This window comes from Ipomoea nil, unplaced genomic scaffold (genome assembly GCF_001879475.1).
Source record: "Ipomoea nil cultivar Tokyo-kokei standard unplaced genomic scaffold, Asagao_1.1 scaffold2700, whole genome shotgun sequence".
Classification (NCBI taxonomy): Eukaryota; Viridiplantae; Streptophyta; class Magnoliopsida; order Solanales; family Convolvulaceae; genus Ipomoea; species Ipomoea nil.
This window is the reverse complement of record NW_017619128.1, coordinates 108,072-136,011: the sequence shown is the minus strand read 5'-3', so window position 1 is coordinate 136,011 and position 27,940 is coordinate 108,072. Positions and strand designations below refer to the sequence as shown.

The 27,940-nt window shown below is 35.5% G+C and overlaps 1 protein-coding gene across 4 annotated transcripts; it reads left to right on the top strand.

Annotated features, from left to right (window-relative positions):
- The first annotated feature begins 35 nt into the window (after window positions 1–35).
- LOC109155305 (ABC transporter C family member 13) lies at window positions 36–27,940 on the top strand. 4 transcript variants are annotated; one of them, XM_019302992.1, is made up of 36 exons: window positions 36–121; window positions 456–496; window positions 612–699; window positions 940–1,098; window positions 1,196–1,327; window positions 1,876–1,976; window positions 2,583–2,646; window positions 2,986–3,243; window positions 3,766–3,835; window positions 4,261–4,321; window positions 6,694–6,781; window positions 6,961–7,079; window positions 10,041–10,138; window positions 10,655–10,721; window positions 11,541–11,658; window positions 11,753–11,869; window positions 11,959–12,039; window positions 12,125–12,373; window positions 13,334–13,435; window positions 13,518–13,585; window positions 14,979–15,110; window positions 15,199–15,346; window positions 16,104–16,384; window positions 16,477–16,633; window positions 17,584–17,645; window positions 17,717–17,828; window positions 17,966–18,019; window positions 18,770–18,892; window positions 19,072–19,170; window positions 19,328–19,420; window positions 19,555–19,665; window positions 19,756–19,917; window positions 20,038–20,225; window positions 20,408–20,597; window positions 20,737–20,904; window positions 27,786–27,940. In XM_019302992.1, the coding sequence occupies exons 1-36, from the start codon at window positions 83–85 to the stop codon at window positions 27,864–27,866; spliced, it is 4,281 nt and encodes a 1,426-aa protein (XP_019158537.1). In that variant the 5' UTR covers window positions 36–82; the 3' UTR covers window positions 27,867–27,940. The 4 variants fall into 4 exon arrangements, with proteins under 4 accessions (XP_019158537.1, XP_019158536.1, XP_019158538.1 ...); XM_019302991.1 differs by having other exon boundaries at window positions 17,470–17,645; XM_019302994.1 differs by lacking the exons at window positions 36–121; window positions 456–496; window positions 612–699; ... (3 more) ...; window positions 2,583–2,646; window positions 2,986–3,243 and adding an exon at window positions 3,552–3,614 and having other exon boundaries at window positions 17,470–17,645.

The following is a 27,940-nucleotide window of genomic DNA, read 5'->3' as shown; positions in this document are numbered from 1 at the left end:
GGCATTATAAAGGCGTGTATACATGCAGCACAAACCGTTACTCTCCTGAGTCGCTGCGGGAGCTATAGAAGAAGAATCGGTAATGGAGTTACTGAAGAAAATTTGCCCCGACTCTTCCTACGTGAGCCCTCTCTCTCTCTCTCTCTCTCTCTCTCTCTCTCTCCTTTTTCCTCATAACCATCCTTTTTGCAATTCCTGGTAAATGTTTTACTCACCACTGATAGTAATTCGATCAAGAAATTTTACTGATATAATTCAGCTTAATGCCCAGATAGATTCATCTTAACGGTAAAGATTCGAGCTTTTAAGAAATTAAGGTAGTGAGTGTGTGCCCTGCCTGCATATTTCTTCAAAACGAAGAATTTACTGACTCATTTTCCCCTGCTGTTCCTCTATCAGTATGAGTATTTAACAAACTCTGTATAGCAATCTTTTAAAAAAATTTTGTGTGTCAGGTATGGAATGCAAGTGGAATTTCACCATGTTTGGACGATTTATATCCTTTGATGGCCTTTGTCATTGTTTGTTCATTTGACTTACTAATTAATGAAGGTGAAAAGGAATAAAAGGATGATGATGGTTCACTTGTTTTTCACTTAACACTTACTTACAGTGCTTGGATTTGGAGGGAACATAGTGACCGTTATTATGCTTGCTACTTTTGGAATTGTGAAAAGGACTTACAAAGATAATAGGATGGTAAGCTGAAGTTTAATTTTCTTGTTCAAGAGATGGGAAATAATCAATCTTTATCCATGAAAAATATTTTTCTTTTCTTCCTTGATCAGTATTTATTTCTCTGCTGCATTTACAAGAATATTATGTAAACTATCTTTAGAGGAATTGAAATTTTCAACACAAGTATGTGTATGAAATAAGAGTTCAGTTCAGTATTTTCCTTTAAGAGATGATAACAGACTGCTTGCTGGAACTGAGCAGGTGCCCCTTTTAGTGGAAGTTTTATTCCGTGCTATACCTGCTTTTGGAGTTGGCATAGCATTTGTTGACATCATTGTGCTTGCAACCAAAAATCTAAACAGCAGCTATGATATTCCATATCACGAATGGCTATATAGAAGTTCGCAATTGGCAGTATGGGTAAGTTATCGGTTTTTTCTTGTTTTTGTCGAAGCTGGTCATGGTTGCTCCTCATTTTTTCTTCAGAGCTGGATTTTTTTTTTTCTTCATGATTTAGGTCACTGTTCTCCTGGTCTCAAAATGTTGCCGCTGCTTTGTTGTATTCTGCAACCAATTCTTGTGCTTTTGGTGGATTATGAAACCGTTTCTATCTATAATGCAGTTGCAAAGAGATTTTTCTTCTAATGAGGTACCACTTATAATTATTATTATTATTATTATATCTATGACTAATAGTATATTTTCTGACTTGATTATGATTATAGCAGGCTGAATTAGTTTTCTGCTACTTTCATTCCCTTTAAAATTTCTACTAAAGTATGTAATCTTCACCATTCTATTATCATAATGCTAATAGGAAGGTATCTTTTATGCCTTTAGGTAATAAATAATAAGTGCACTACTGAGATCAAGGCGATGGGTTACTAATTTGACTGGAATGTGGTTAATATGTTTCCCATAGAACTCTCTCTCTCTCTCTCTCTCTCACTCTCTTTCTCTCTCTCTAGCTTTTCCCCTGATTCCCAGAAAATATACTTTTTTTGGAAAGAATTCCCAGAAAATATACTAGTATACTACATTACTACAATCTCAAGGATTTCTGAATGATATCTGAGAATAATCCTTGGTTCTGAACAATTAATTTTCATGCTGGAAGTTCTTGTGAATTATTCAATTTCTAGTAGATGTTTAAGGTATTTCTCAATCAAATAAAAAGAAATTATTTTTCCACGACAGGTAATCACATGTGTAAAGGAGATCTTTGTTGCTTTACTGGATGTCATATTTGCAATTTTGATAAATATCATCAGACTAAAGTCAGATGATACAGGAAGCAGGTAGTAACATGTGTTTGTACGTTTTAATGTTTAACTATTATTTGCACAAACCCTGTAAAAATTCTTTGTGTTCTGAGTGGCATTTGCAAGGTTTTCCCTTCTCTAATTAATTTAATTTTTTTAAAAACATTTAACAGATATACATTTCTGTTAAAAGATTGAACATGCAACTTACTTTTTCGTTTGGAATGAAAAAAAATTAGAAATATTTTCAGAAGCCACAGATACTGGATATTCAAGTCTTAGATCAAAATCTCTTGGTTGTAGATAACTAGATTTAAAAAAAATAACTAGATAAATAAAAAGCTAAAGAGGTTTAACATGGGAATTTCTTAATCTTCTCTAGAACCTAAACAAGAAAGGGAAATTTCAGGAGAAGTCTAAGTTGAATATATTTTACATATAGGATGAATTTATACAGTCTTCCAGTTACATCCAAGTTTTGCTTATCTGTGATGCCATGATCACCTTTTAACACTCATGATCCAATTGGTCTTGAAAATTGAAGGTGCTATGTCTAGAGTTATTCTTTTACTAGTAGTTAAACAATTTAATATTCATTAACATTAGCATTGTGTTTAATGGCAAAAAAAAAAAAAAATCCAGTCCAATGGAAGAATCACTTCTCTCCGGCAATGTTGATATTGAAGAAGGCTGCTCTAGAGATTTGGTACGTCTGCTTCTGTCATTGTTGTTACTTTTTGCTAATAAAAAGTATTATTATATGTGCTCTATCAGCCTATCTCAAGTCAATTTCTGAATGATGCTAGTTTATGTTTGCAACCAATTTATCTTTTGTGGTTGAGATGCCACTTTGTTTTCAGTTACTTGGTAAAAAATGCAGTTTGATAAACTGCCCTATCAATTTGACCCTCGCTTGCATGTATTATTTTTGCTAGCACAAAAATGCTCCAAATTTGGGCACTTGTTAATTCTTTTTCTAGTATTCTGTATCCATCTAATATCATACTTGAACTGATTATTATATATACCGTTGCTCACATGATAGCCAAAGGGAATTGTTGGAAGCTTTTGGAGTCTTGCAACATTCAAGTCTATCGACTCTGTCTTGGAACATGGTATAGAAAAGCAACTTGACTTTGAAGATTTGCTTGAGCTACCGCTAGATATGGATCCTTCGTCATGCCATACTTTGCTATTAAACCATTGGGAATCTCAGCAAAGGAAAAACTTTTCTGATCCTTCGTTATTCAAAACAGTTTGTTCTGCATATGGATGGCCATACCTATGTCTAGGTTTTCTAAAGGTGATATATTGAGCTAATTTAATCAAAATCTTATTTATTCCTGCTCTCTTTCAATTAGTACATGATGTTAGATTTGTGGAAAGATGGTAGGTATAGTGAAAGGAAAACATGAGTGATTCTATATAAATGGTTTCCATGCCAGGGAGCTTGCCCTTTAGAAAACACGAAAATGCACACATTTAGTATACATTTAGTATGAGCATTCATTGAGTTTCATCTGTGGAATCTACATTGCAATTTGTGTGATGCTTTCCTGTCTTTGTTGGGCTGATTTGTTGAACGAATTTTCATGTAGTGTAGGAACACCTGATCCATTGTTAACATAGTAAAGTGCTGTTGGGATAATATTCCTATGATTGAAGCAAATTAAGGTGGTTGTTCACACTTTTGCTACCGTTATTTTGTTAATCATTGGTATATTTGATCAGCTTACATACCAACGTTTGGATAAAGTAGTATATGCTTTTACATGACCTTTCGTTCTTAGCATGTAGTCAAGTAAGTGAAACTCGCATTTTGTAGGTGGTTAATGACTGTCTTGGCTTTGCGAGTCCCTTGCTTCTCAATAAATTGATTCAATTTCTCCAGGAAGGTTTGTGTATTCAAGAATTTCTTGTTTTCAACATTATCTTGAAATTTATAGAAGAAAACAGAATGTTACTCATTTTATTGAGAAATGATTTTATACTCCGTCCCGGCACCGATAACATTGTAGATTCTATTTATTCTTATAAGGCCACTAGATTTGGGACACTTTCTTCACATTGAATTCCCATCTAATACGAAAAAGGAGAAAGAGAAGAAGTACTAAAAACAGCACGAGTATCTTTTATTATATTATTCATTCTATCTTTATACAACAAAAACATTTATAAGCATTTCAGACCCTCAAATCAACTTCACTATACAAATGTCTTTAACTACTTGAAGTTGATTACATTAACTGATTCATTGAAATTTTTACTTAAAGAGAAAACTCAAAAGTTCATTATTTTTTCTTTGAATTTTTCATAACAGGTTCAACAAGTTATGATGGCTATGTTCTTGCAGTATCCATGGGCCTTACATCTGTTTTGAAGTAACTTCCTCTTTCAAACTTCTACAATTTAATTGAAGCATGTGCTCTATCTCATAGTTGGATTGCATATTATATATGCTCAACACGTCCCCTCACGTGTGCGGGCCGACCGATTACTTATCGATAGGCTCCAAGCAACTCTTTTTTATGGGGTGATGCAGAGATTCGAACCCATGACCTTTGGCATGGGGTTGGCTCTGATACCAAACTGAAGCATGTGCTCCATCTCAACTAAAAGCTTAAGCTGATAGTTGGATTGCACATTTATGTTTATATATTATATGTTGAATTTGGAAGATGGAATGGCCTGGCGGGTGGAGAATAATACCACCCGCCAGTTAGGCGGAAGCAATATGAAGAATCAAGGACTAGGAAATATATATAAGACTGAAATTATATTAGTATTCTCTCTGTTTCTAATACAGAAACAGAGTACATATATATACACAAATACATAACTGTAAATAACTACTCATAACTTACACCTATTCATAAACATACACAACCCTATAGATAAACCTATCTATTTAGTTTTCAACACTCCCCCTCAAGCTGGAACATCTAGAAGTTCCAAGCTTGGATTAAACATACACTATACATTACAAATGAAGATTAAAAGCAACTAGAGAATAACAGTGCTAGATGGCTTCGGAGGGGCAATGCTATACACAATCCTTGGGAATGAAGGCACCAGGGGCGATTAACTCGAACACCCTCACAACAACATAAGCACTCCCTTGAGAAGCCGACGTCTGCGGTAGCTTACTCTAGAAGCCACTCCGGACTTTTCTCGGCACCAGGTAGCCCTTTTCCCCTTTGGATGGCTTCACTCCAGACCTTATCAAGTACCAGGTAGCCCTTTTCTAGGTCGCCCCCTCTGCTAGACCGACACCGGATGAGTGGACGGCTTCACTCTGGATAGCTTTCACTCTGGACTCTTCTCGGTTTCCTTTGAACCTTATCACGCAGCGGGTAGCCCTCTTCCAGGTAGCCCTTTCCCACCACACTCCAGCCTCTCAACAAGAGCACCAAAGTAATGACAAATACACCCAAAGAGTGAAGTATGAATACCGAGAGCACCACATATGATTGTTGTTTATCCCCCTTATAGGATAAGTGAATAACAAAAGAGACTTTCGGAAATAAACAAAAGGTACCAAACTTGAAAACCCTAGGGAATAAATATGGTATACCGAATACAGTTATACCAAAAAACCTCGGAAAGAAGTTGGCAACAAACCCAAAAAACCTTAAAACTTCACCAACATGTCCAAAGAAGGGCAAAACAACAATCTGTAAAATTTTCACCGGAAAAATACATCATATGCACAGAAGGAATGGAGGAGAGCCGACGAGCAGAACTGGAGAGTTTCGTCGGAAAAAGCGGCCGGAGACAGCCTCATGCGCCGACGCGTGCGATCGGAGTCCGACAATGGCGGTGGCGCGTGGCGGAGGAGATGGCGATGTCGCTTGCTGGGTTAGGCTCGCTGGAGACAGTAGAAGGGATGGGTGACACCAATTTGACCAAAGAACTCACCAAAAGCAAGTAATTTGAAAAATTAGGGTTTGCGTTACTGTTCATGCGATGAAAAACAATTTTGATGTTTTGGAATGCCCTAGGAAAGTAGGCTCTGATACCATGTTGAATTTGGAAGATGGAATGGCCTGGCGGGTGGAGAATAATACCACCCGCCAGTTAGGCGGAAGCAATATGAAGAATCAAAGGACTAGGAAATGTATATAAGACTGAAATTATATTAGTATTCTCTCTGTTTCTAATACAGAAACAGAGTACATATATATACACAAATACATAATTGTAAATAACTACTCATAACTTACACCTATTCATAAACATACACAACCCTATAGATAAACCTATCTATTTAGTTTTCAACATTATATATATGCTCAACATTTAACTCATTCTTTTTAAAAATTATGTTTTTTTGAACAGTATATTTAGATTCAATGACTTGCCCAAATATAGCATACTAGGTGCATAGTTTGCAACAGAACATTTGCTATCAACTAAGTTTTGTGGTTCTTAATGTACCTTACAAGTCTGCTTTTCTATTAGTGTGATACCGGTTCACTTGGTAAAGTGTAGAAAGAACTTTTGGGTGTTCACTTGAAGTCCTGAAAAGCGTGAGCTGTATCTGGAACTTCAATTGAAACCATATTAATGGGCTTGCTGAATTTCTAGCTGGAAGGTCTTATTTATTACCCTGTAAATTTGAGGAGAAAAAGAAGTTATATGTAAACTTTATTTGTTTCCCTTTAAACTGCATTACTTAAACTTTTTATTATTGAAATATACATTTTGATGCAGCATTCCAGTTTTGTCCTTAAACAATGCTAATATGTTGCAGATCTTTCCTTGATACACAGTACACTTTTCGTCTTTCCAAACTTAAGTTAAAGCTAAGATCCAGTATCATGACTCTCATTTATCGTAAGGTGAATCTTTTTTTTTTTTTTTTGATCAATTTTATATTATAGGAGAGATCTAGTTTATAGTTCTGTAATAGTTTTCTCATCTCAACTTTTTATGACTCAAATGTTTCCATATCTTAATTTTTACGTACAATAAGATTACTGTGCAATATACCAATAGCATAACCTTTTTATCTTTTCAGTGCCTCTGCACTAACTTAGCAGAAAGATCTAAATTCTCTGAAGGGGAAATTCAGACATTCATGTCGGTGGATGCTGATCGAACTGTTAACCTGTGCAACAGCTTCCATGACATGTGGAGGTTAAAATTCTCTAACTTTTACTTATAGTCTATAGAAATAAAGGATTTATCTGTCTTTTAATGATCAGAGAAATATAAAATCCAACACCTTCTAACTTCTTAACAGCATTTGCTTCCTTTATAATGATCCTTGTTATTTGCATCCATTGCCAGAACATTGTACAGGATAAAACTTTCCTGATATGGATATCCTGACCAGTCCATACCGGTATTTCATGAGGCTCTAAGTGCATTTGGGATTCTGTTTATTTAGTCTTGGGAAGTAATCTGTAATGTATTTCCAAGAAGGATAATCCGACTTCATTGATCAAGAATGTTGCTAGAAAGAAAGGATTTCGAAGAATGTGTTTCTCCTTTTCTGTGTGTTCTTCACTGCTACAACATAGATCTATATATACACAACAGGGGACAGTTCTACAGCCTCTTCACTTCCTATGTCTATTCATTTTTATGCCTGTCCATCTCCCATGACTATTCATTTCTAACACTCCCCCTCAAGCTGGAGCATAGATATTAATCATGCCCAGCTTGTTACAAATATATTCAACCCTGTCCCTGCTAAGCCCTTTGGTGAACAAATCAGCTAGTTGATCGCCACTGCGAACATGAGCCATAGAAATTAAGCCTTGTTGAATCTTTTCACGCACAAAATGACAATCTACTTCAATATGCTTGGTACGTTCATAGAACACTGGATTATTTGAAATGTGTATAGCTGCTTGATTATCACACCATAAACGTATGGGCTTCATCACTTCCATACCAACCTCCTTCAACATATTGTGTACCCAAGTTATCTCACAGATCACATGAGCCATCACCCTAAAGAACATGTTCTAAAGAGAAGGAATGGATAGTGACTTTTCCAATTCCTTTAGCTTTTCCCTTTGACCCATCACCAAAGGTAACAGATGGGAGAGAATCTGAGAAATCAATTTGGGAGAAAAAGGAGGGGTTACCAGATATGTGATCGGTGGCTCCAGAGTCTAAAACCCAAACTGAGTTCGATTGTGAAGCAAGAGCAGTATGGGAGATATCATGAGAAATGGATGTCTTGGCAGCCTTTAATTGCAAGAATTCTGCATACTCAGCTTTTGAGATAACTTGTGTATTTGAGTCCTCAGTATTTGAATCCCCAGACTGAACTATGTTAACATAGTTCGTTTTCCATGAAGTTTCCAGCAAGCTTCGCGAGTGTGCTCTTGTTTGTTGCAGAAATCACAAAAACGAGTAGAATTTCGTCCTCCACCTTGGCCACCTCGACTGCTTCCCCGACCTCTTCCTCTATTGTGACCTTGATGACTTTGAGTAGTAAGAGCAGAATGATCAATAATGGTTGCTGATGATGTATTTCCTTTATGAATAGAAGATACTTGAAGAAGTCTTTTGAACATTTCCTTGGTGTTTGGAACAGCTCCATCACCGAGTATACTGTTTCGAACTTGCTCAAATTCTGGTTCAAGCTTTGCAAGTGTAAGAACCACAAAGAACTTGTCGCGTTGAGTAAGTTGCTCTTTAGGTGATCCTCCAATAGGCATGAGTTTATTGAATTCAGCCATGAGTCCTTGGATTTTCCCCAGAAATTTTTCCATGGACATTTCTGACTTCTTTACGTTTAGTATCTCACTTACAATGAAGTAAAAGCGAGAGATGTCATTCGTATACAGAGATTGAGCTTGTTTCCACACAGAAAAACAGGTTTTGAAAGGTCTAAACATGGGGATTAAATCAGGAGCAAGGGACTGCCATAATAAACTGCATAGTTGGGCATCAACTCTCTCCCAAATATTCCTTTCATGCTGAATTTCTTCTGCTGTGGTAGTGAGGTGATCAACCACTCCTTGACCCATAAACCATAGTTCCACAGCTGATGCCCAATCTTCATAATTTTGGGACCCAATAAGTTTTTCACTAGTGATAGTTGAACTCCCAGAAAGATTTGGAACATAGACTTTAGGTTGAACAGGTTGAGTATTATGGACACTATTAATAATTTCTTCGCCTGCCATAGTGACCAGAGAATGTGAAAAATTCAGGGTAGGGTCGCAGCAAAGAGATAAGATGATCTGGAAATTTTGGCCGGAAAAAGTCGCTGGAGGTGACGTCACGCGCCGGCGCCAGGGCAGACAGGGTGGCGGCGCGTGGAGAGGTTTCTGATGGTCGGAAAAAGACAGCAAGGGTCACCGGAGCTTCCTTCAGAGATATGCTGCACCAGGTTGTCAATGTAGCTCAAAATGGAAGGGTTTTAACTTGTGATACAACAGTAATATTCCTATTACAGTATTACTTCCTTCTTCCATGGCTGCCATTCTCTCGTTCAACCCAGGAGATAATCGCAAACCCTAAGTGCAGAATATCAACAACCCAAAACTCCACAAAACATACCTGGGTAGAACCTAGTCCTCACGGCGAGCCCCCCCGGAGTAGTCGCCGTCGAAGAAGGTGGCCGGAAAATCACTCACACCCCGGCACGTGGCGTCGGAGCAGCTGCTTGGCGGCGGCGCGTGGAGGCTCCGATGGCGGCGCAGCTCGAGCTCCGGCGTCGCCTCCCCGTTCCGAGCACAGCCCACTACCTCACTCTCGCCGGCTCTGATACCATGTTGCTAGAAAGAAAGGATTTCAAAGAATGTGTTTCTCATTTTTCTGTGTGTTCTTAACTGCTACAACATAGATCTATATATACACAACAGGGGACAGTTCTACAGCCTCTTCACCTTCTATGTCTATTCATTTCTATGCCTGTCCATCTCCCATGACTATTCATTTCTAACTAAGAACAAATAAATATGATATAAAAAAAAAAAAAAAACTTGATATATGAACAAACCATGATTGTGTGAATTTGTAGTTATATTAATTTTGCTAGTTTTTTTTTTTTTTAATTTTTTTAATTTTTTTAATTTTTTTAATTTTTTAATCTTACTTCTAAACAACAATCATATTAATCATGCCATTATTCAGCTTGCCTTTGCAAATTGGAATTGCTCTCTACCTGCTCTACGAACAAGTCAAGTTTGCCTTTGTTGCTGGAATAGCAATAACCATTTTGCTAATACCAGGTATGAGAAATTTTTTGTTGTAGAGGAATATACTATGAATGATTTTCCAAGCTTGTAAACTTGTATTTCAATTATAGTAGAGAGTGAACAATATTTATTGCCATTTGAATATGGGTAATCTTGTTGAGGGCAATTGGTTCTGATGGATGTTACCACATGGTGAAAACAGATTCTACTGGATTGTGCTTCTATCCTGTGCTTATTTGTAGGACTTACTATTTTAGTGACGTAACAGTTGTTGCAAAAAAAAAAAAAAAAAAAAAGACAATTATTTGTTAGTAACACTGCTGAGCTCTTGGTCTAAGAAACAGTTTATTGCTGGAAGTTGAATAGCCTATCAGATTTCACTGCAGTTTTCTAAGGCTGACATGAAGGCCTATGATATTCTTAACCTTCTACTGCAATGCTTTCATTTACTTCCTCATAGCGTTCATGATCAATGACCCTATAAATTTGTTTAATCATTATAGGTTAAACATGAAGAGCATTTGTACTTATATCTGAAATTTTGTGCAGTGAATAAATGGATTGCAAATTTAATTGCTAGCGCTACCAAAAACATGATGGAGCAGAAGGATGAAAGGTAGCATAATCTTGTTAGGTTTTTCATTTTTTACATATAGCAATCTTGTTAGTTTTGCCCTTAGAAGATATTTCTCTATGCAAAATATAAGTCTGGCTGTGTAAGTTCTTCTATACATGATGCAAGGATTTACACAGAAAAACAAAATAGCTAGCAAATATGTAGTTGCTTGTTATCTTATTCTTTGCAGAGTATTAGGACATAACCCATAGATGTTATAGCAAATGCTATCTTGAATTTCATGCAATTTTCTGCGCAGAAAACTTTCTGGGATGATTAGACAAGTGAATTGTTTCATGCAATTTTCTGCGCACGACACATCAATTCCTGTGTCTTGTGGATTCCATCTAAAAGGATACAAATGTTGCAAGTTCCTTTACCTCAGCAGGAATATTTGACAATTACAAGCACTGGAAAACCATATGACTAATGTTGAATAATTTAATTTTTTTATCGGTGGATCACAGAGTGCTTCTATTTCAGTACATGGGCATGCCAAATAATTTGCAGAATGCCCTTTTTGCTTCTTAAACTGAACCCCAATCCAAGTGAAAAGCAGTGTTGACATGCATTGAAAATCAGATCGGTCATTTCAGATAACACTGTAAATGGTCCAACTTTCAGAATAGATTTTTAGGTAATTCAAAGATTAGTACTATTCTTTTAGTGAGAAAGAATTATAAGAAGTGGTATGACTAGGTTGAGGAATATGTATGGAGAGAGGAGGGAAGACTTTGGACAAGAAATATGTACTGCAGTGTTTTTATACTACCTAGATATCCTGATTTCTACATACTCTAAAATCATGGGCCTTGGCAGGATTAGGAGGACAGCTGAACTCTTGACAAATGTTCGCACTTTGAAGATGTTTGGATGGGAGTTTCTTTTTGCTTCTTGGCTGACAAAGACAAGATCTGTGGAAGTGGCTTACCTATCTGTAAGACAAATTTATTATTGCTTACAAGTTGCAATCTAGAGTGTCAGGCCACCAGGCAGTGCAAGTTAAATCTTACAGTTTGCTTAATTTCCAGACTAGGAAGTATCTGGATGCATGGTGTGTATTCTTTTGGGCAACAACGCCAACTCTTTTCTCTTTGTTCACATTTGGACTCTATACACTGATGGGTTATAAACTTGATGCAGCGACGGTATAGTCAATGTTCCATGAACACATTTCTTTTGGTCAAAGTTCTCTCCAATGCGACTTCCTCTCTAAAAATTTAGTATTAGATTTCAGGTTTTCACGTGCCTTGCATTGTTTAATAATTTGATCTCCCCACTCAATTCATTCCCTTGGGTCATCAATGGGCTTATTGATGTGAGTTATTTGTTTACCTAAATATCAGATTTTACATTCAGTATTGTCTTTTTCTTTTCTTAGTTTATTTATCATTTTATCCCAGGCCATAATATCTACTAGGAGATTAAGCAGATATCTATCTTGTTTTGAGCATGAACCAGAGAAGGAACGGACTGCCAACTCTTTGTTTCTACCAGACCCAAATAAGCAGTCTAGTTCCGAGGATGTTGCCATTTTTATCCACGATGCATCTTGCACATGGTCGAGCAGTGACGAGAAGCAGTTAGACTTGGTTTTGGATCATGTCACTCTTCACATTCCTAAAGGTTTACTGGTTGCAGTAGTTGGAGAGGTAAATATTCAGCCATATTATTACTATTATATGTTATACCAAAATCGTTTTCTTCTCTGAAGATTTGAAGAATCCTGAACAATCTTTCAGGAATTGCTATAGTATTCAATACCCATGCAGATATACGAAAACATGACTTATAACATTTTAACTGGAGGTGGTAACTTGAGGCTATTGAGTAGTTTCTGCTTTGCTTTAGGTTTCAAAAGTGATAGTATACAAGGTGATAACCATTCTAGATTACTAGTTTTAAGTTAAAAATCATTTTGACCCTGATGTTTGCAGAGGGAAAAATAAATTGGAATAGACCACTGAATAATTTTGATTGAAACTGTTGAGCATATAATATATAAACATAAAATGTGCAATCCAACTATCAGCTTAGACTTTTAGTTGAGATGAAGCACATGCTTCAATTTGGTATCAGAGCGAACCCCATGACCTCGCCAAAGGTCATGGGTTCGAATCTCCGCATCACCCGATAAAAAAAGACTACAGTCCACGTGTTAATTGAAACCTGTGAAAAGTAATCGGCCCGCAAACGTGAGAGGACGTATTGAGCATATAATATATAAACATAAAAAGCGCAATCCAACTACCAGCTTAGGCTTTTAGTTGAGATGGAGCACATGCTTCAATTGAAACAAATGTTGATGAATTTACAATTCAGTATTTGCATATGGTACCTGTTTCAAGGCAGTCATCCAAAAATCATAAAACACTTCTACTCAAAATTGTATTCTAATGTAAGATTCTTGTAGTTACTAGTGAGCAATAGGTATGACTGTCTATGGTATCTGTGTTCCATCCACTTGAGTATAGGATAAACATGAAATAGTTAACATTGTTGTAAACAATCTATATGGTTTCCTTGAATATATGATATCGTCAATCTGATTGTTCAATGAAAATGACCTTTCTTACTCATTTAGCCATCTCTTGACAATCATGTGTATGCAGGTTGGGTCAGGAAAATCATCCCTACTCAACTTGATTTTAGGGGAGATGAAATTGGTAAATGGCTCTATACATGTAAATGGTTCTACAGCCTATGTACCTCAGGTTGATAAACTTTTGTTAGTCCTTGATGTGTTTTCCTGGCAATCCATATTGCTTTCCTCTTATTCTTATTCTTTCATTACAGGTCCCTTGGATTCTCTCTGGAACTATCCGTGACAATATTTTGTTTGGGAGGGACTATGATCCAAGGAGGTAGAAATGTCTTTCATTTTCATAGCTTCAATACCATTTTTCCAATTTATTACCATTTATTAATGTTTGCCAAGATGTGTTTGTGTCCAAGAGCCTTCTCAAGTATGTTGGCTAATGTTTTGTGTGTGTGTGTGTGTGTGTGTGTGAAATACAGCTCCTAATAGAAGCTCTGTTGTTTCTTGTTAAGGAATATATATTTGATATATAGAATCTCTATATATTAGGCAGTTTAGGGTTTTAGGTAGGTAGGACATATGTAAACTTGTTTCCTATTCGTAGCTTTCTAGTACCTATTTATAGGGCTTTGTATTTTCTATTCTTATGAGAGTTTGATATAATATATGACAGCACATTAGAAACTCTCTCTCTTCACTTTCGTAACATGGTATCTGAGCCTTTACGATAAATTTTTTTTTTCCGCTCCGTTGTCGTCACGTTTTGACTAGCGCGTGAGCCTCACGTGCTGCCGGCACGTGAGGCTCCTCCAACGATTGAAAAACGTTTTGGTCAACTTGTTTCTGGGTCGCCTAAGTCTGTTTTTCTTGGTTCTGGACTTAGTTTGGACCATTGCCTTTTGTTCTACGGTCAGTTTGTCTCGTTTTGGTGCTGTCTTGTTTTGTGTTTTAGTACTGTCTCGTTTTGTGTTTTGGTGTTGTCTCTTTTTTTATGCTCGTTGATTGGAGCATGCTTCCCTTTTGTTAGTCAAGATACTTCCCTTTTGCTAGTAAAAAATTTGTGTCCTCCGGTTTGGAGTTTGTCTTCTTTACTTTGTGTGTCCAAGCTTGTTCGGTCCACTTTTGGTTCACCCGGAGTTGCGGTATTGGTGGATTCCAAGCTTCCTGTTCAGGGGATGGTCCAATCCCAAGCTTGTTCGGTCTACCACGTTGAGTTCACCCAACTGTCCGTAGGTATTGGTGGCGTTCACAGCTTTCGTTTCAGGGGGAGTATCCAATTTTAAGCTTGTTTGGTCACTTTGTGTTCACCCATTGTTCGTGGGATCCGTGGCGTTCGAAGCTTTCATTGGAGGGGGAGTATGAGTATCCAATCTCAAGCTTTCGTTTCAAAGGAGTGTCCTAAATGGACTTGAGTTATTTGTTATTTAGTTATTTTGGGTTATCACTCATTTGTGTAACAAGTTGGGCATTATTAAAATATATGCTCCAACTTGAGGGGGAGTGTTAAGGAATATATATTTGATATATAGAATCTCTATATATTAGGCAATTTAGGGTTTTAGGTAGGTAGGACATATGTAAACTTGTTTCCTATTCGTAGCTTTCTAGTACCTATTTATAGGGCTTTGTATTTTCTATTCTTATGAGAGTTTGATATAATATATGACAGCACATTAGAAACTCTCTCTCTTCACTTTCGTAACATTTCTCATGAGCAGATACTCAGAAGTATTACGGGTGTGTTCTTTGGATTTTGATATCTCAAGAATGGTAGGAGGTGACTCAGCTCGTGTTGGAGAGAAAGGGCTCAATTTATCAGGTGGACAGAGAGCTCGTCTTGCACTTGCAAGGTACACTGTCTCTTAATTTTCAATTGGTAGAGTACACTGTCTCTTGAATGTAATAAGTATACTTGCTGATCTAATTGAGAACCATCAGGGCTATATATCATGGTGCACATATATACATGCTTGATGATATCCTCAGTGCTGTTGATGCTCATGTCGCTTGCTCTATATTACAAACTGCAATTCTTGGCCCTGTGATGAAACAAAGGACACGCATTCTTTGTACACACAACCTTCAGGTTTTATGCCCACCATGACTTATTTTTCACTCTGTACTCTCATTGATAGCCGAACTTGACTATCACTTTTAAATTTCATGCTCCTGTTTAGTGGATTGAACTATGTTGCTTCATTACTTTTAAAATGAGAATTCAGAAGCACAATAATGCAAATCAACTCTAATCCATTTGGAACTCTGCTTGATTAGTACGGAGTGAAATTTAGTCAAAAACTATCTCAAAGAATGAGGTGTGTATCTTTTGGTGTTTGTTAAGAGTCCCACATTGAAAAAATAAGAGAGAACATATGGGTTTATAAGGCCATGGGTTAGACTAGCTAATTGATTGGATTCAATCTTTTAATGTGGTTTGGCCCATGTGCATGATATAGCTCAGTTTGGTCCACTTTGTGGACACCCAGTTGTTTGTGGACACCCAGTTGTAAAGAAGCTGACACTGCCTCACGTATTATTTTTATATTCACATATTTGAGTGTATATTGTGTAATGAAACTGTAGTTATATCATTAGTTGGTTGCAATGAAACTGCAGTGTATACAAAATGAAACTAAATATGTTATACAATCAAAGTTACTTTTTGCGGACGGCGCGGAACAGGTGTCATTTCTTTTCATTTAAAAAAACGGCACCATTTTGATGTCTGGACCAAAATGCATTGTGGACCGCGGTCCACAGTATAATCTGCCCATAAATGTTTATGAATTATTATTGGACAATTTTCATCATACACTGTTGTTTAAACTGTTATAGTTTCACAGGCAATAACTGCTGCTGACATTGTGGTCGTGATGGATAAAGGACATATTAAGTGGGTCGGAAATCCAGCTGATTTATCTTGTCCTTCCAGTGTTGCATTCTCAACTGTGGATGAACTGAGTGCATCTCCTACATCTCATACTGAAGAAAGAAGATCAAGCATGTCAGCAGAGCCCGGTCTGGAAGTTTCAGACTCTGATTCTATAAGCATTTCTGATGAAGCACAAGACATTATTGAAATAGAACAAAGGAAAGAGGGAAGAGTTGAACTTATGGTCTACAAGTGAGTTACTTTATATATTCTTGAATCCAATGTATGTTGTGATAACCATCAGTCTAGGCTTTGTTTGATGGGTTTGTTTTTATGTCCTCCAGAAAGTATGCTGCATTTTCTGGTTGGGTCATCACTTTTGTAACAGGTCTTTCTGCAATTATGATGCAAGCTACTCGTAATGGAAATGATCTGTGGCTATCATATTGGGTTGACTCAACTGGAAGCAACCAAAAAGCATATTCAACGACCTTTTATCTGGTGATTTTCTTACCAAGTATATTTCTTGATTAGATTCATGAACATTTTACAACAATGATATGAAATCACAATGGGAACTTGTACTACATATGAATTAACATTTTTGATTGCTTTCTCCATGTTCACTTTGCATAAAAAATGTTGGTAAAAGGAAAACGTTTTACATGGAGAAGTTGTGTAAATAAAAAATGTTGGTAAAAGGAAAATGTTTTACATGGAGAAGTTGCGTAAAAGCTGTTCCAACATTTAGTTCGATTATGAAATATTTTAAACTTGGTTATATAGGAATATCTTTGGGATGAAAAAAAAAAGAAAAAAAAAAAGAAGACTATTTTACATCTTTTGATCTGTAAAAGGTTTCAAGTGTACAAGTGTAAAAGTGAGGTTTACTCACTTTTCAGTTGAGTGAATGGCATATATGGTAAAACAATTTATGTGAAAAATATTTAATCCCTATTTTATGCAAAGTAAAGAGGACATTATGTATTGCCTAATTCTAAACATTTTCCCAATAAAATTTCTACTTCTGGAACCTGAGTTAATTCTTTAAGTCATTAATGGTTTTCTAGAAAAATTCCATTTAAATGATTTGGAAGTTCGGAAGAATGTTGATGTGAATGATGTTAGACACCATTATTGATATTACCAAATATGTAACGCCTTAGGAGGATACATTGAACAGGAAATATGATAGAACTGCTATTCTCTGAAGTACTTTACCCAATATCAAATACTATTGGCATTAATTCAAATCTGATGCAATATTTTGAAGACAATCCACTTTGCAGTCAATTGGAATTGAAGTCAATCAATTGATCAGACGTTAAATGATGCAGGTTATCCTCTGCGTGTTCTGTTTGGCAAATTCTTTGCTAACTTTAGTGAGGTCATTTTCGTTTGCGTATGGTGGCCTACGTGCTGCTGTTCGGGTGCATGATAAATTGTTAAAGAACCTTACTAGTGCACCAATTAGGTTCTTTGATCAGACACCGAGTGGAAGAATATTAAACAGGTAGCATGAGATTGTTCAAACCATGCACTTTCTAGTTCTTTTCCAAAATATATGCTGACTGAATAAAATAGACTGTCTTCAGATCTCTACACAATTGACGATTCCCTTCCATTCATTCTGAACATTCTTCTTGCCAATTTCATTGGCCTTCTGGGGATCGCTGTAGTTCTATCATATGTTCAGGTATAAAACTTCCTAGCAATAAAATGTTGAACTGTCTTTTATCTTTTATTCCCTCTTTTCTCTTTTCATATCTTTTGTCACATTGAGTGGTTCTGTTTGCTAACACATCATCCACAAAATGCTATAACTACCTGCAGATCGTGTTTCTGTTTCTGTTGCTGCCTTTTTGGTTCATTTACAGCAAATTGCAGGTAATTTTTTATAGCCTCAATGTACTTCTAGCTTTCTATCACCTCCTATGTATTTGTTATAAACTAAGATTGGGCTAGGGTCTTATAACTCATGGTCTTATAAACCCATATGTTCTCTTTTATTTTTATCAATGTGGGACTCTTAACAGTATTATGACATTGATTTTTAGGCAACCATTAGGCATAGAGAGATGTATGACACTCGCTCAAAATGGCAAGTATCAGTAGGCTATTACATTCTCTGCAATGTGTAATATCTTCTCTTTCGATAAGTACAATATGTAGAATATTTCAGTGCCATTCAATCAATACGGCAATACCTTTGCAAATAAATCTTTTTTAAATTACTAGTTATTCAATTTCTTCCTTCTGAGGATAGGACTAAGGTTAAATCTATATCTTGGTTTGATGATCCCGTTTCCTTCGTAGTCCAGGAAACGCCTATAATTGCCTGTTTTCTCTTTATTCACCATCTATGCCACTTTTTGTCTACCTCCCACCTTACAACTTCTCACCCCGGTCACCAATGATGATATATACTTTTCTAGTGCTGACCAATCAAGTGTTAATCAGAAATGAGCGATGTTTATGTGTTAGCCCTTTAATCATTGCAGAGGTCATAGAACAATTTAGTTGAGGCCTTCTACTAGAAATCTTTGGAAGTGAATACCGTAGAAATTTATATACCTGGTCCATAATAATTTATCAATTCAAGAAACCTTCAGACTAACTGAACATTTGCTTCTCCAGCTTTACTACAGGTCCACATCACGTGAATTGCGAAGGCTTGATAGTGTGTCCCGGTCACCAATTTATGCATCTTTCACTGAAACTATTGATGGATCATCAACTATTAGGGCGTTCAAGTCTACGGTAATGCTAAGCATTCATTTCATTGCAATCATAGATGAATAAGTTACTATTTTGCCAAGATGTGTTACAAATAAATCTTAGCTGCAAGAACGATTTTAACACTTACACACATTGTGAATCTTTTCTGTATAAAAGTTTGGCGATATGTAAGTGAGTTAATCAGATTCGTTTGTTTGCAGGACATTTTCTTGATCAAATTCTTTCAGCACCTGATGGTTTATCAGAGAACTTCTTACTCGGAGGTAATGGCAGGGCTGTGGCTCTCTCTGCGCCTTCAGGTACATCTCTTGCAGCAGAACACGTAGACCGATTTAACTTTAATTGGCATGATGAAGAGCCATACTCGTAAAAGTGGATAGTAATACATGCCTTAATCTTTCTTTTGCAATTTGATGTTCCCTAAACATGAATATCAGTAACAGTCAAAGTTTTTAGCTTTTGGCAGCATTTATCGTGTCGTTCATTGCTGTGATGGCTGTTCTTGGCTCTCATGGATATCTTCACATTAACTTAGGTACTCCAGGGCTGGTGAGTTATGCTTCTGGCTTTCTTTTAATTTGCTTTCCATCAGTTGCTTTACTTCAGTACAGAATGTCCTTAACTGTTCAGAAACGAACAGACCTCGTGGGGGAACCTTGTAATGATGCCTGGTATGTTTTCAGGTAGGTTTGGCACTTTCGTATGCAGCCCCGATTGTGTCCAATTTGGGAAGCTTCTTATCAAGTTTCACCGAAACAGAAAAAGAGATGGTTTCTGTTGAAAGAGTTCTTCAGGTAATTTTTAATAAATCAAAGTGTTGACATTAAATAAACAGAAAGACACCAAATTGATTGATACATGCTCCGCTCCATCTTTCATTCTAGTACATGGATATACCTCAAGAAGAACTCATCGAAGACCAGAGATTTGATCAACACTGGCCATTTCAAGGAGACGTAAATTTCCAGAATGTGACTCTGAGATACATGCCATCATTGCCTCCCGCTTTGCGTGGTGTTTCTTTTACCATCTCAGGAGGAACACAGGTCAGTTAGTTCATCCCAATAAGAAATATTACTAGCCTGTTCTGGCTGGCTGGCAAAGCATGTTTAAGTTTTATTTAGTGGAACGCCAGATCAATTGATAGACATAAATGTCTTGAATAGGTTGGAATAATTGGAAGAACAGGAGCTGGAAAGTCGAGCATTTTGAATGCCTTATTCTGCCTCTACCCAATATGTGGAGGGCATATTATAGTCGATGGCATAGACACAGCTCACATTTCTCTCAGGGATCTCCGCGAAAGGCTTTCTGTTGTCCCCCAGGTTCCCTTCTTGTTTGAAGGGTCACTCAGGTAACACAAGGTCATTCTAAACCATTGTATGATCTTATAATCTGAAACTGGACCAAGGTCACTCAAAGACTCAATTCAATCTATTAATTAATCTTAACCCATGGCCTTATAAATTCATATGTTCTCTCTTGTTTTTTTTCAATGTGGGACTCGTAACAATATGATATCTACATTTTCCTCAGGAGCAACCTAGATCCACTGGATGTGAGTGAAGATATGCAGATCTGGGAGGCTCTGGATAAATGCCATTTGAAGGAGGAAGTGGAGGCTGCTGGAGGGTTGGACATGAATGTTAAAGGCTCTGGTGCACCATTTTCTGTCGGGCAACGTCAGCTACTCTGCCTTGCCCGTGCTCTCCTCAAATCCTCTAAGGTAAAAAAATGCTCTTATAATCTAAAGATTGGGCCAAGGTCTTAAACCACATTAAAAATTGAATCCAATTAATTAACCAATCTAACATATGGCCTTATAAACTTTCAATTACTGACAGATGAATATGCAATGTTGTTAGGTACTGTGTCTGGATGAGTGCACTGCAAGTGTAGACACTCAAACAGCTTCAAAACTGCAAAAGGTGATCATGGATGAATGCCAAGGGACGACGGTGATCACAATTGCTCATCGCATTTCTACTGTTGTGAACATGGACAACATACTAATCCTAGATCAAGGCATCCTGGTAATCAAAGTTTGTTAGATCTAAATAGTCTAACTATAATAAACCATAGTATACGAGAAACCTGACCTCGTATGATAGCGGAAGCGTAGCCGTAGACCGTTAGACTTCAGACTTTGACTCAGAACCCTAGATGGTTTATTGGTGTCTACTGAGCAGTCTGAGTACCGTAGCTGAATGTGCTAACATCCAACCTGTATCCCATCAATCCAGGATTATATTAGGCACAGAGTCTGGTTGACTAACAACTTCTAGTTATTCAGTCCAACCAGACCACTTAATAAGCTTAGTCCACTTGCAACACTTAATTAAGGCCCTAATATATAATATATAATATATAATATATAATATATATTATTAGGGAAAATCTTACATTCTCCCACTTGGTGCAAGTACTAGCACAACCTTCATCAAAGAACAAAACACACGAATCATAGTGATATGTCCTCTATTTAATCAGAGTAGTATCCATTATGGTTACATGCATTTTAATTCTCCAACTTAGGTCCTTAATGAACAAACCCTATGTTTATTCTCGGTACCTTAAGGGATGTTTCTCAAAATACATTATGTGGACAACTGAAGGAGAAAACGCATTCAAATTGTACAAAAAAGTATACTGTATGATCACTAAAACTTTATAAGCATGCCTGAAGTAGAGATCTCTTAATGTTAGCATAATGCTAACTATATTCTATGACTTCTTTATAAGTTAACTTTAAGTTCTATCTCTAACAGCTAAGTGCTTGGAGTTGACACGTCTGTCACTCCCACTCATAAAAAATAGCCAAAAGATAGTCAAGTCACAGAAATATTCCAATAACTTAGACAATAAACCAAAGGTCTAAGTCCATAAATTTGGAATCTTAAACATACACCATAACTTCCCAAATAACTTCAATGTTCATTTTAAATGAACTGAACATAATGAGTCTTACTTATATGTCCCACAAAATTGTTTTGAGCCCTATAAACCAAAATGGTTCAGGATCAATTTTGAAGAAACTAAAGACTCCATTAATCACTAAAGAATTTATTAAATGACAGTGCACCACAAGTTAAATGCTTTTGTTCTAATAAATTTCTTAATATTGTTACAACATTTTCATAAATATGTTGTACGACCAAATGTTCAATAATTTGAATTTATGAATTTATATGAACAAATACAAGATTGATACTTGTGGAATCTTTTAGACTTATTGTTTAACATACAATCCAATTTGAAATGTATGAATGCAATAATTAAATCCAAAATCTTTAGTGGAGTAATTTAATGATCTTTTTCTAAATGATCACTCCCACTGATTAAAACATTCTTCAGCGAAATTAATAAAATGAACTTAATAACATACATACTCATAATTGATTTATTGACCAACTAACAAATGAAGACATAATTCCCCACCATTACTTGGACATACTAAATAATCAATTTTGGTTCCAATTAAAGTCCAACTAAATAATGAAGATATAATTCCCCACCATAGTTGGACATACTAAAAAATAAAACAAAATACATCTTCCAAAACCAAGTTAGAATTCGGCTCAAAAGATACATTTTAGTATTATTGGAATCCAAAAGAGGTATGTCAAATCACGTAACTTACTACAGTTAGTCCGAAGAACCGAGCAAGATTCGTGGATTAATTAATAGAAGTTACTAAATTTTGAGAAGTGACTGAAAACATGTCTTGCCAATGCAAACCATGAAACTTAGAATTATAATTGAACTGAATTTATAACTTTAAAAAATTGTGATAAAATTATTATCTAATGGGTTGAGGGATTTATTAACATAAAACTTGCCTGTGGGCTAAAGTTTTAATTCTATTAAATCCAATTAAGAAACCCTTATGATAATATTTTTCACAATTACTAAAGAACCAGAAGAATCTAGAGACATAAAACTTGCCTGTGGGCTAAAGTTTTACTCAATTAGATCCAACTGAAAAATGTATTTATGATGAAACCATTATCAAATGAGTTGAAGAATCAAATGACATAAAACTTGCCTGTTGGCTAAAGTTTTAGTCAATAAGATTCATTGCTGTCATTATGATAAAAAACTTAAGAGATCATGTTCCTTTTTATTAATCCCTGTGGGCAAATTAAGAAATATGATCTAAAGTTTACATCATAAAATTAAACTTCATGATAGAATTGGAAATTATTTACAAATAACCATAAAGTAAATAAATTGATTTATTTCTATCATCACTGATAAAACTACTAAACTACATTCTGATACATAATTGCCTGTGGGCTAAATTATGACCGTAGTCTAGTATTTCATCCTGATTAATTATACAATTATAGCGAAATTGCCTGTGGGATAAATTTCATCATATTACATACAATTAATCACAAATGATATGTCCAAAACTTTATGTGATCAAAATAAACCGCTTAATATATAATTTTAACAGATTAAGGATGCTATGGCTACTCCCAAACCAAATTAAAATTATAAGATCACTAGACAATTATCAAATTCTTGCCTAAACTTTATGTGATTAAAACTTAATAATCTTAGGTAGCTGAATATGCTGTAGCTATTCCTTAATTAACCAAGGTTGAAAACTTAAGAAACTTCAGTAAATTAAAGATGCTTTGACTATTCTTTAATGAACCGAAATTAAATCACATTGGCACGGAATACTTAAAATTTTGACAAACAGATTATACCAAATTGTGATGGGAAAATCTAAATATACTCCAAGGAAAGGTGGTTAGAGACTGAGTCTCACTGAAAAACAATTCCTTAAATAGAGTATCAATTTAAGGAGACTAGTGGCTCAAAATGTTCTTAACTCATATCCATTAAAACTAGTATGTCTCCCCGATTCATATATACTTAATGTATAACTGTTTGGGGGTATGAACCTAAAACTGTAGGGTTCACCTATGATTAAAGCTTAAATGGTGAACTAAAAATAGCGGACTAAACGTGCTTAAATTCAGGCACTACCGCAACTAAAGTTTATGCATATGTCCAAATTAAATAGGAACTAATATAATTCCATCCCAAAGTATGCATTGCTAAAGGCATAATAAAATTGCATAATTTAAAAAAAAATAATAATATCATGCGATGGACAAATATTCATAAAATTAAACATTAAACTCATATATTCCAAATAAATTGCATAACTTAAAGCAATTTGCAATATGAGATTTTAAAGTATAAACTTAATATTCAAACACCAATGAGTCCAAACCAAAAGAGACCCAACATTTTGAATAATAATGTACTGGATATATACTTTAAAAATTTTTAAACTGTAAGCCATGACAAAATGTTTTAATGCATAAAGATCAAATTTATGAGAAATAACTGAATTTACAAATTCAAGCAATATCAAACCAAAAGGATATGCTATAATTTGTAAATCAAAATCTCACACACCCTAATTGCATAATTAAACTTAATATTATGCACTTAATGTGATCGAATGCTAAAACAATCTAAGGAGTATGGACCAACTAAAGAATATGAATTTACACCAAATATTCATTTATTCATACTTAACCAAATATGAGCAATCATAATTCAAAGAACTAAATGAATTATGGAATTAATGACAATAGTCAATTGCCTAGCAAACATGTTTTTCCAAAATTACTAAATTGATTCAAAATCACTCTCCATAACCCAATTAACAATATTATTATTATTATTAATGGAAAAATTACAAACAATCAAAATAGCAATAAATAGCCATAATAATATTATAACATTGTGTAGGAGACTAAATATGAAAAAACAATTGTTAAAACCGCTAACATTTATAAAAGTTTTCGGATAAAATTTTGAAAACTTAATAAAATTTGAAGTCCGACAAACCTTAATGTCAAGAAAAATATTTTCTTAACTGGAATATTGTCACATAAATTTATTTGTAAACAGTTCAAGATGCATAACTGAATACCATAGCAACATTAATGTTATCATTAATTAATTATTAATAGCAATAAATAACATTATAATCACTATTAACATTAAATATTAACGACAAACTAAAGTATGGTAATGCACCTTTTAATGTTTTCATTTTCTAAAGATAAAATATATGACTAGTCCAAATTAGCGGTTAACTGTAACTGTAGCACTAATTATCAATAATAACCATAAAAGATAATTAATAGTTAACCTTAATGATGCAAACCGCATCTCCCCATTGCGCTAACAACGATGATGATCCACAAGAGAAGAAAAACTCCAGAATTCTCCCATCCTCATTGTCGGTGTCAGTAGCCTCGATGCAGCGTCCAATGGTACATTTAAAAATTTATTGGTAGGACTTAATTACCAACATTAATAGTCATGAAAAATTATGTGGTAATCATGCTAATGTACCAAATATAGCAGATTACCATGAAATGATAATTATTATGTGGTAAATTGAGATTAGTATTTGGCATCCCTTAATTACAGTTTTGCCTGTATTGTAATGAATTGACATTATTAATTACTGTTATTAAGTTTAGGGATTAATCTCATGACTATTAGGGAGACTGAAGTGAAGGAATAACCAAATTACCATTATATAGACAATATACCAACTATATTGTGTTTGCCCTAAAATTAAAGACTTAATATTATCAAAACCCTGAAAAACTATTGATAGATTAAAAATTTAATCAACTTAAACAATAGTTATAGTTCTTAATTGCCAAAATAACAATTAAATCCTTAAATTCTTAATGCCTCTAAACAGGCCGAGACAATAATTATAGCACTTAATCACTCAAATTATGCTCATAAACCTCAATGACCCAAGTGAATTATAACATGAATGATAAATGGTCTAGTACTGAAGTAGACCTAAAACTTAATATTATTACCAACGATGAATACCAAAATATGGTAGTTAGTAATAATTAAAACTTAATAAACATGTTATAAGGAGCTATAATTATTATTAAAATATCAATCAAAATGGTGAGATCCATACTTTAATGACCCAAGATAAGTCCCGAATAGCTTGTTCAAAATAGGTTGTAAAGTCCCAGAGACACATAAAACTAAAATGAGCTCAAAATTAAGGAGAAACTAAAACAAGCTACCTTAATAGGCCATAATGCTTCAAATTGACCTAAGGATCCAAAATTGAGTGATATTTTAATAATGAATTTATGAGTTAATAATATGCTAAATCCAACTTTAATGCATGCTATTATAGATGTATAATTATAATAATAATTTATGAATATACGTAGCATGGTTGGATTTGCATATTAATATATTATTATTAACTCATAAATTCTTAATAAATTGTAACACTTGAGGTAATTTAAAATAAACCTCAAAATTAAATTAAAATTCAAATAGCAAATTCAATACTTAATATTTGCTCAAAATTGAAAGATAATTTAATAATAAATTAATGAGGAATTAAATTGAACAATTAAGTAAGAAGAAGTCTAAATATGATGATAGAAAACATTAAAGCAAGCCCAATAACTAAAGTAGGCCCAAGATTTTTTTAAAAATATTATTGGACTGGTCTGCCCCAATGGGCCTGACCTGGCCTAACCTTCATAATCCATCATCATCTTCTTCCTCTTTATGCCTGGGAGCCTGAACAACCCTAGCTGCCATGAGAGACTGAAGCGACGACGGAGAACAGCAACATTCCGGAGCCGGTGCCGCCGCCGCCTGTAGGAGGGAGCAACGATGGCCGAAGCTAGCATCGCCTGAAGGGAGGGGGACAGTAGCGGCGAGCCGGTAACCCAGCCAACCTCCACCGTCTCTCCATGTCACGACACCAACGCCGACGTCGTCTCTCTTGGTTGCAACGTCAGAACGCCGCCGTCGTTTTATGCTGAAATCATGAACTGATGGTGACTGCCTGAAAAATGGTGCACGGTGGCGTCCAAAACCAGCTCCGAGGTCGCCGGCGAGGTGCGCTCGGAACCAGTGCCTCGGCCTCCATTTTCCGGCCAAGATACGGCGTCCGAATGGAGAATAGCGTAGATATTAAATTATTTAACTTCCTCCGTCACTCCAGCCATCTCCGCCGGCTTTGACAACAATCAGTGTCCCAAAATTAACGGCAAACCAATTACCTCGCTTGCAAATAAATTATGGCAGTAGGCATTCTTAATAGGCTTTCTTAATTGTGCTTAATGCTCGTAATTAAAGTTCAGGCATCCAAATCAATTACAAATAATTCTTTCAAACAAAGAATTAAAATGAATGTAATTGAAAACTAAAACATATACAATACTTGATGTATATGAAATTAATATTGTTTTAGGCAAAACAATCAACCAGGCAGAGATTATAAAGACTCTGATACCAAATGTTAGATTTAAATAGTCTAACTATAATAAACCATAGTATACGAGAAACCTGACCTCGTATGATAGCAGAAGCGTAGCCGTGTTGATCTCCAGCCATAGTTGATGTTCCTGTTGTGTTGCCTCTTAACGGTAGACCATTAGCCATGTTTTGCCTCATACCTGACTCAGAACCCTAGATGGTGTATTGGTGTCTACTGAGCAATCTGAGTACCGTAACTGAATGTGCTAACATCCAACATCCTGTATCCCATCAATTCAGAATTATATTAGGCACAGAAGTACCGTAACTGAATGTGCTAACATCCAACATCATGTATCCCATCAATTTAGGATTATATTAGGCACAGAGTCGACTAACAACTTCTAATTATTCAGTCCAACCAGACCACTTAATAAGTCTAGTCCACTTGCATCACTTAATTAAGACCCTAATATATAATATATAATATATATTATTAGGGAAAATCTTACAAAGTTTACTATCTTGACATAAACTAAAACGTACTTGAGATTATAAAAGATGCAAATGAGGATTTCTTATTGTGATCTGTTAACATCTTTTCCATTTTTACCAGGTGGAACAAGGAAATCCGCATCATCTTCTTGAAGATGAATCATCCTTGTTTTCAAGCTTTGCAAAAGCTTCAAATATGTAGCTATGCTGTATTGGAATGGCTATGAATCAACAATTATATGTTTCTCTCTTTTAAGTTCAGCTGTTTCTTGACTC

Bases quoted from the DNA above. Each gene is read 5' to 3' on its own strand.
- LOC109155305 (XM_019302991.1), top strand. From the start codon at position 83: ATGGAGTTACTGAAGAAAATTTGCCCCGACTCTTCCTAC. The intron at 1,099-1,195 runs GTAAGTTATCGG...TTCATGATTTAG, and splicing joins GTTCGCAATTGGCAGTATGG to GTCACTGTTCTCCTGGTCTC. The intron at 19,666-19,755 runs GTAATTTTTAAT...CTTTCATTCTAG, and splicing joins CTGTTGAAAGAGTTCTTCAG to TACATGGATATACCTCAAGA.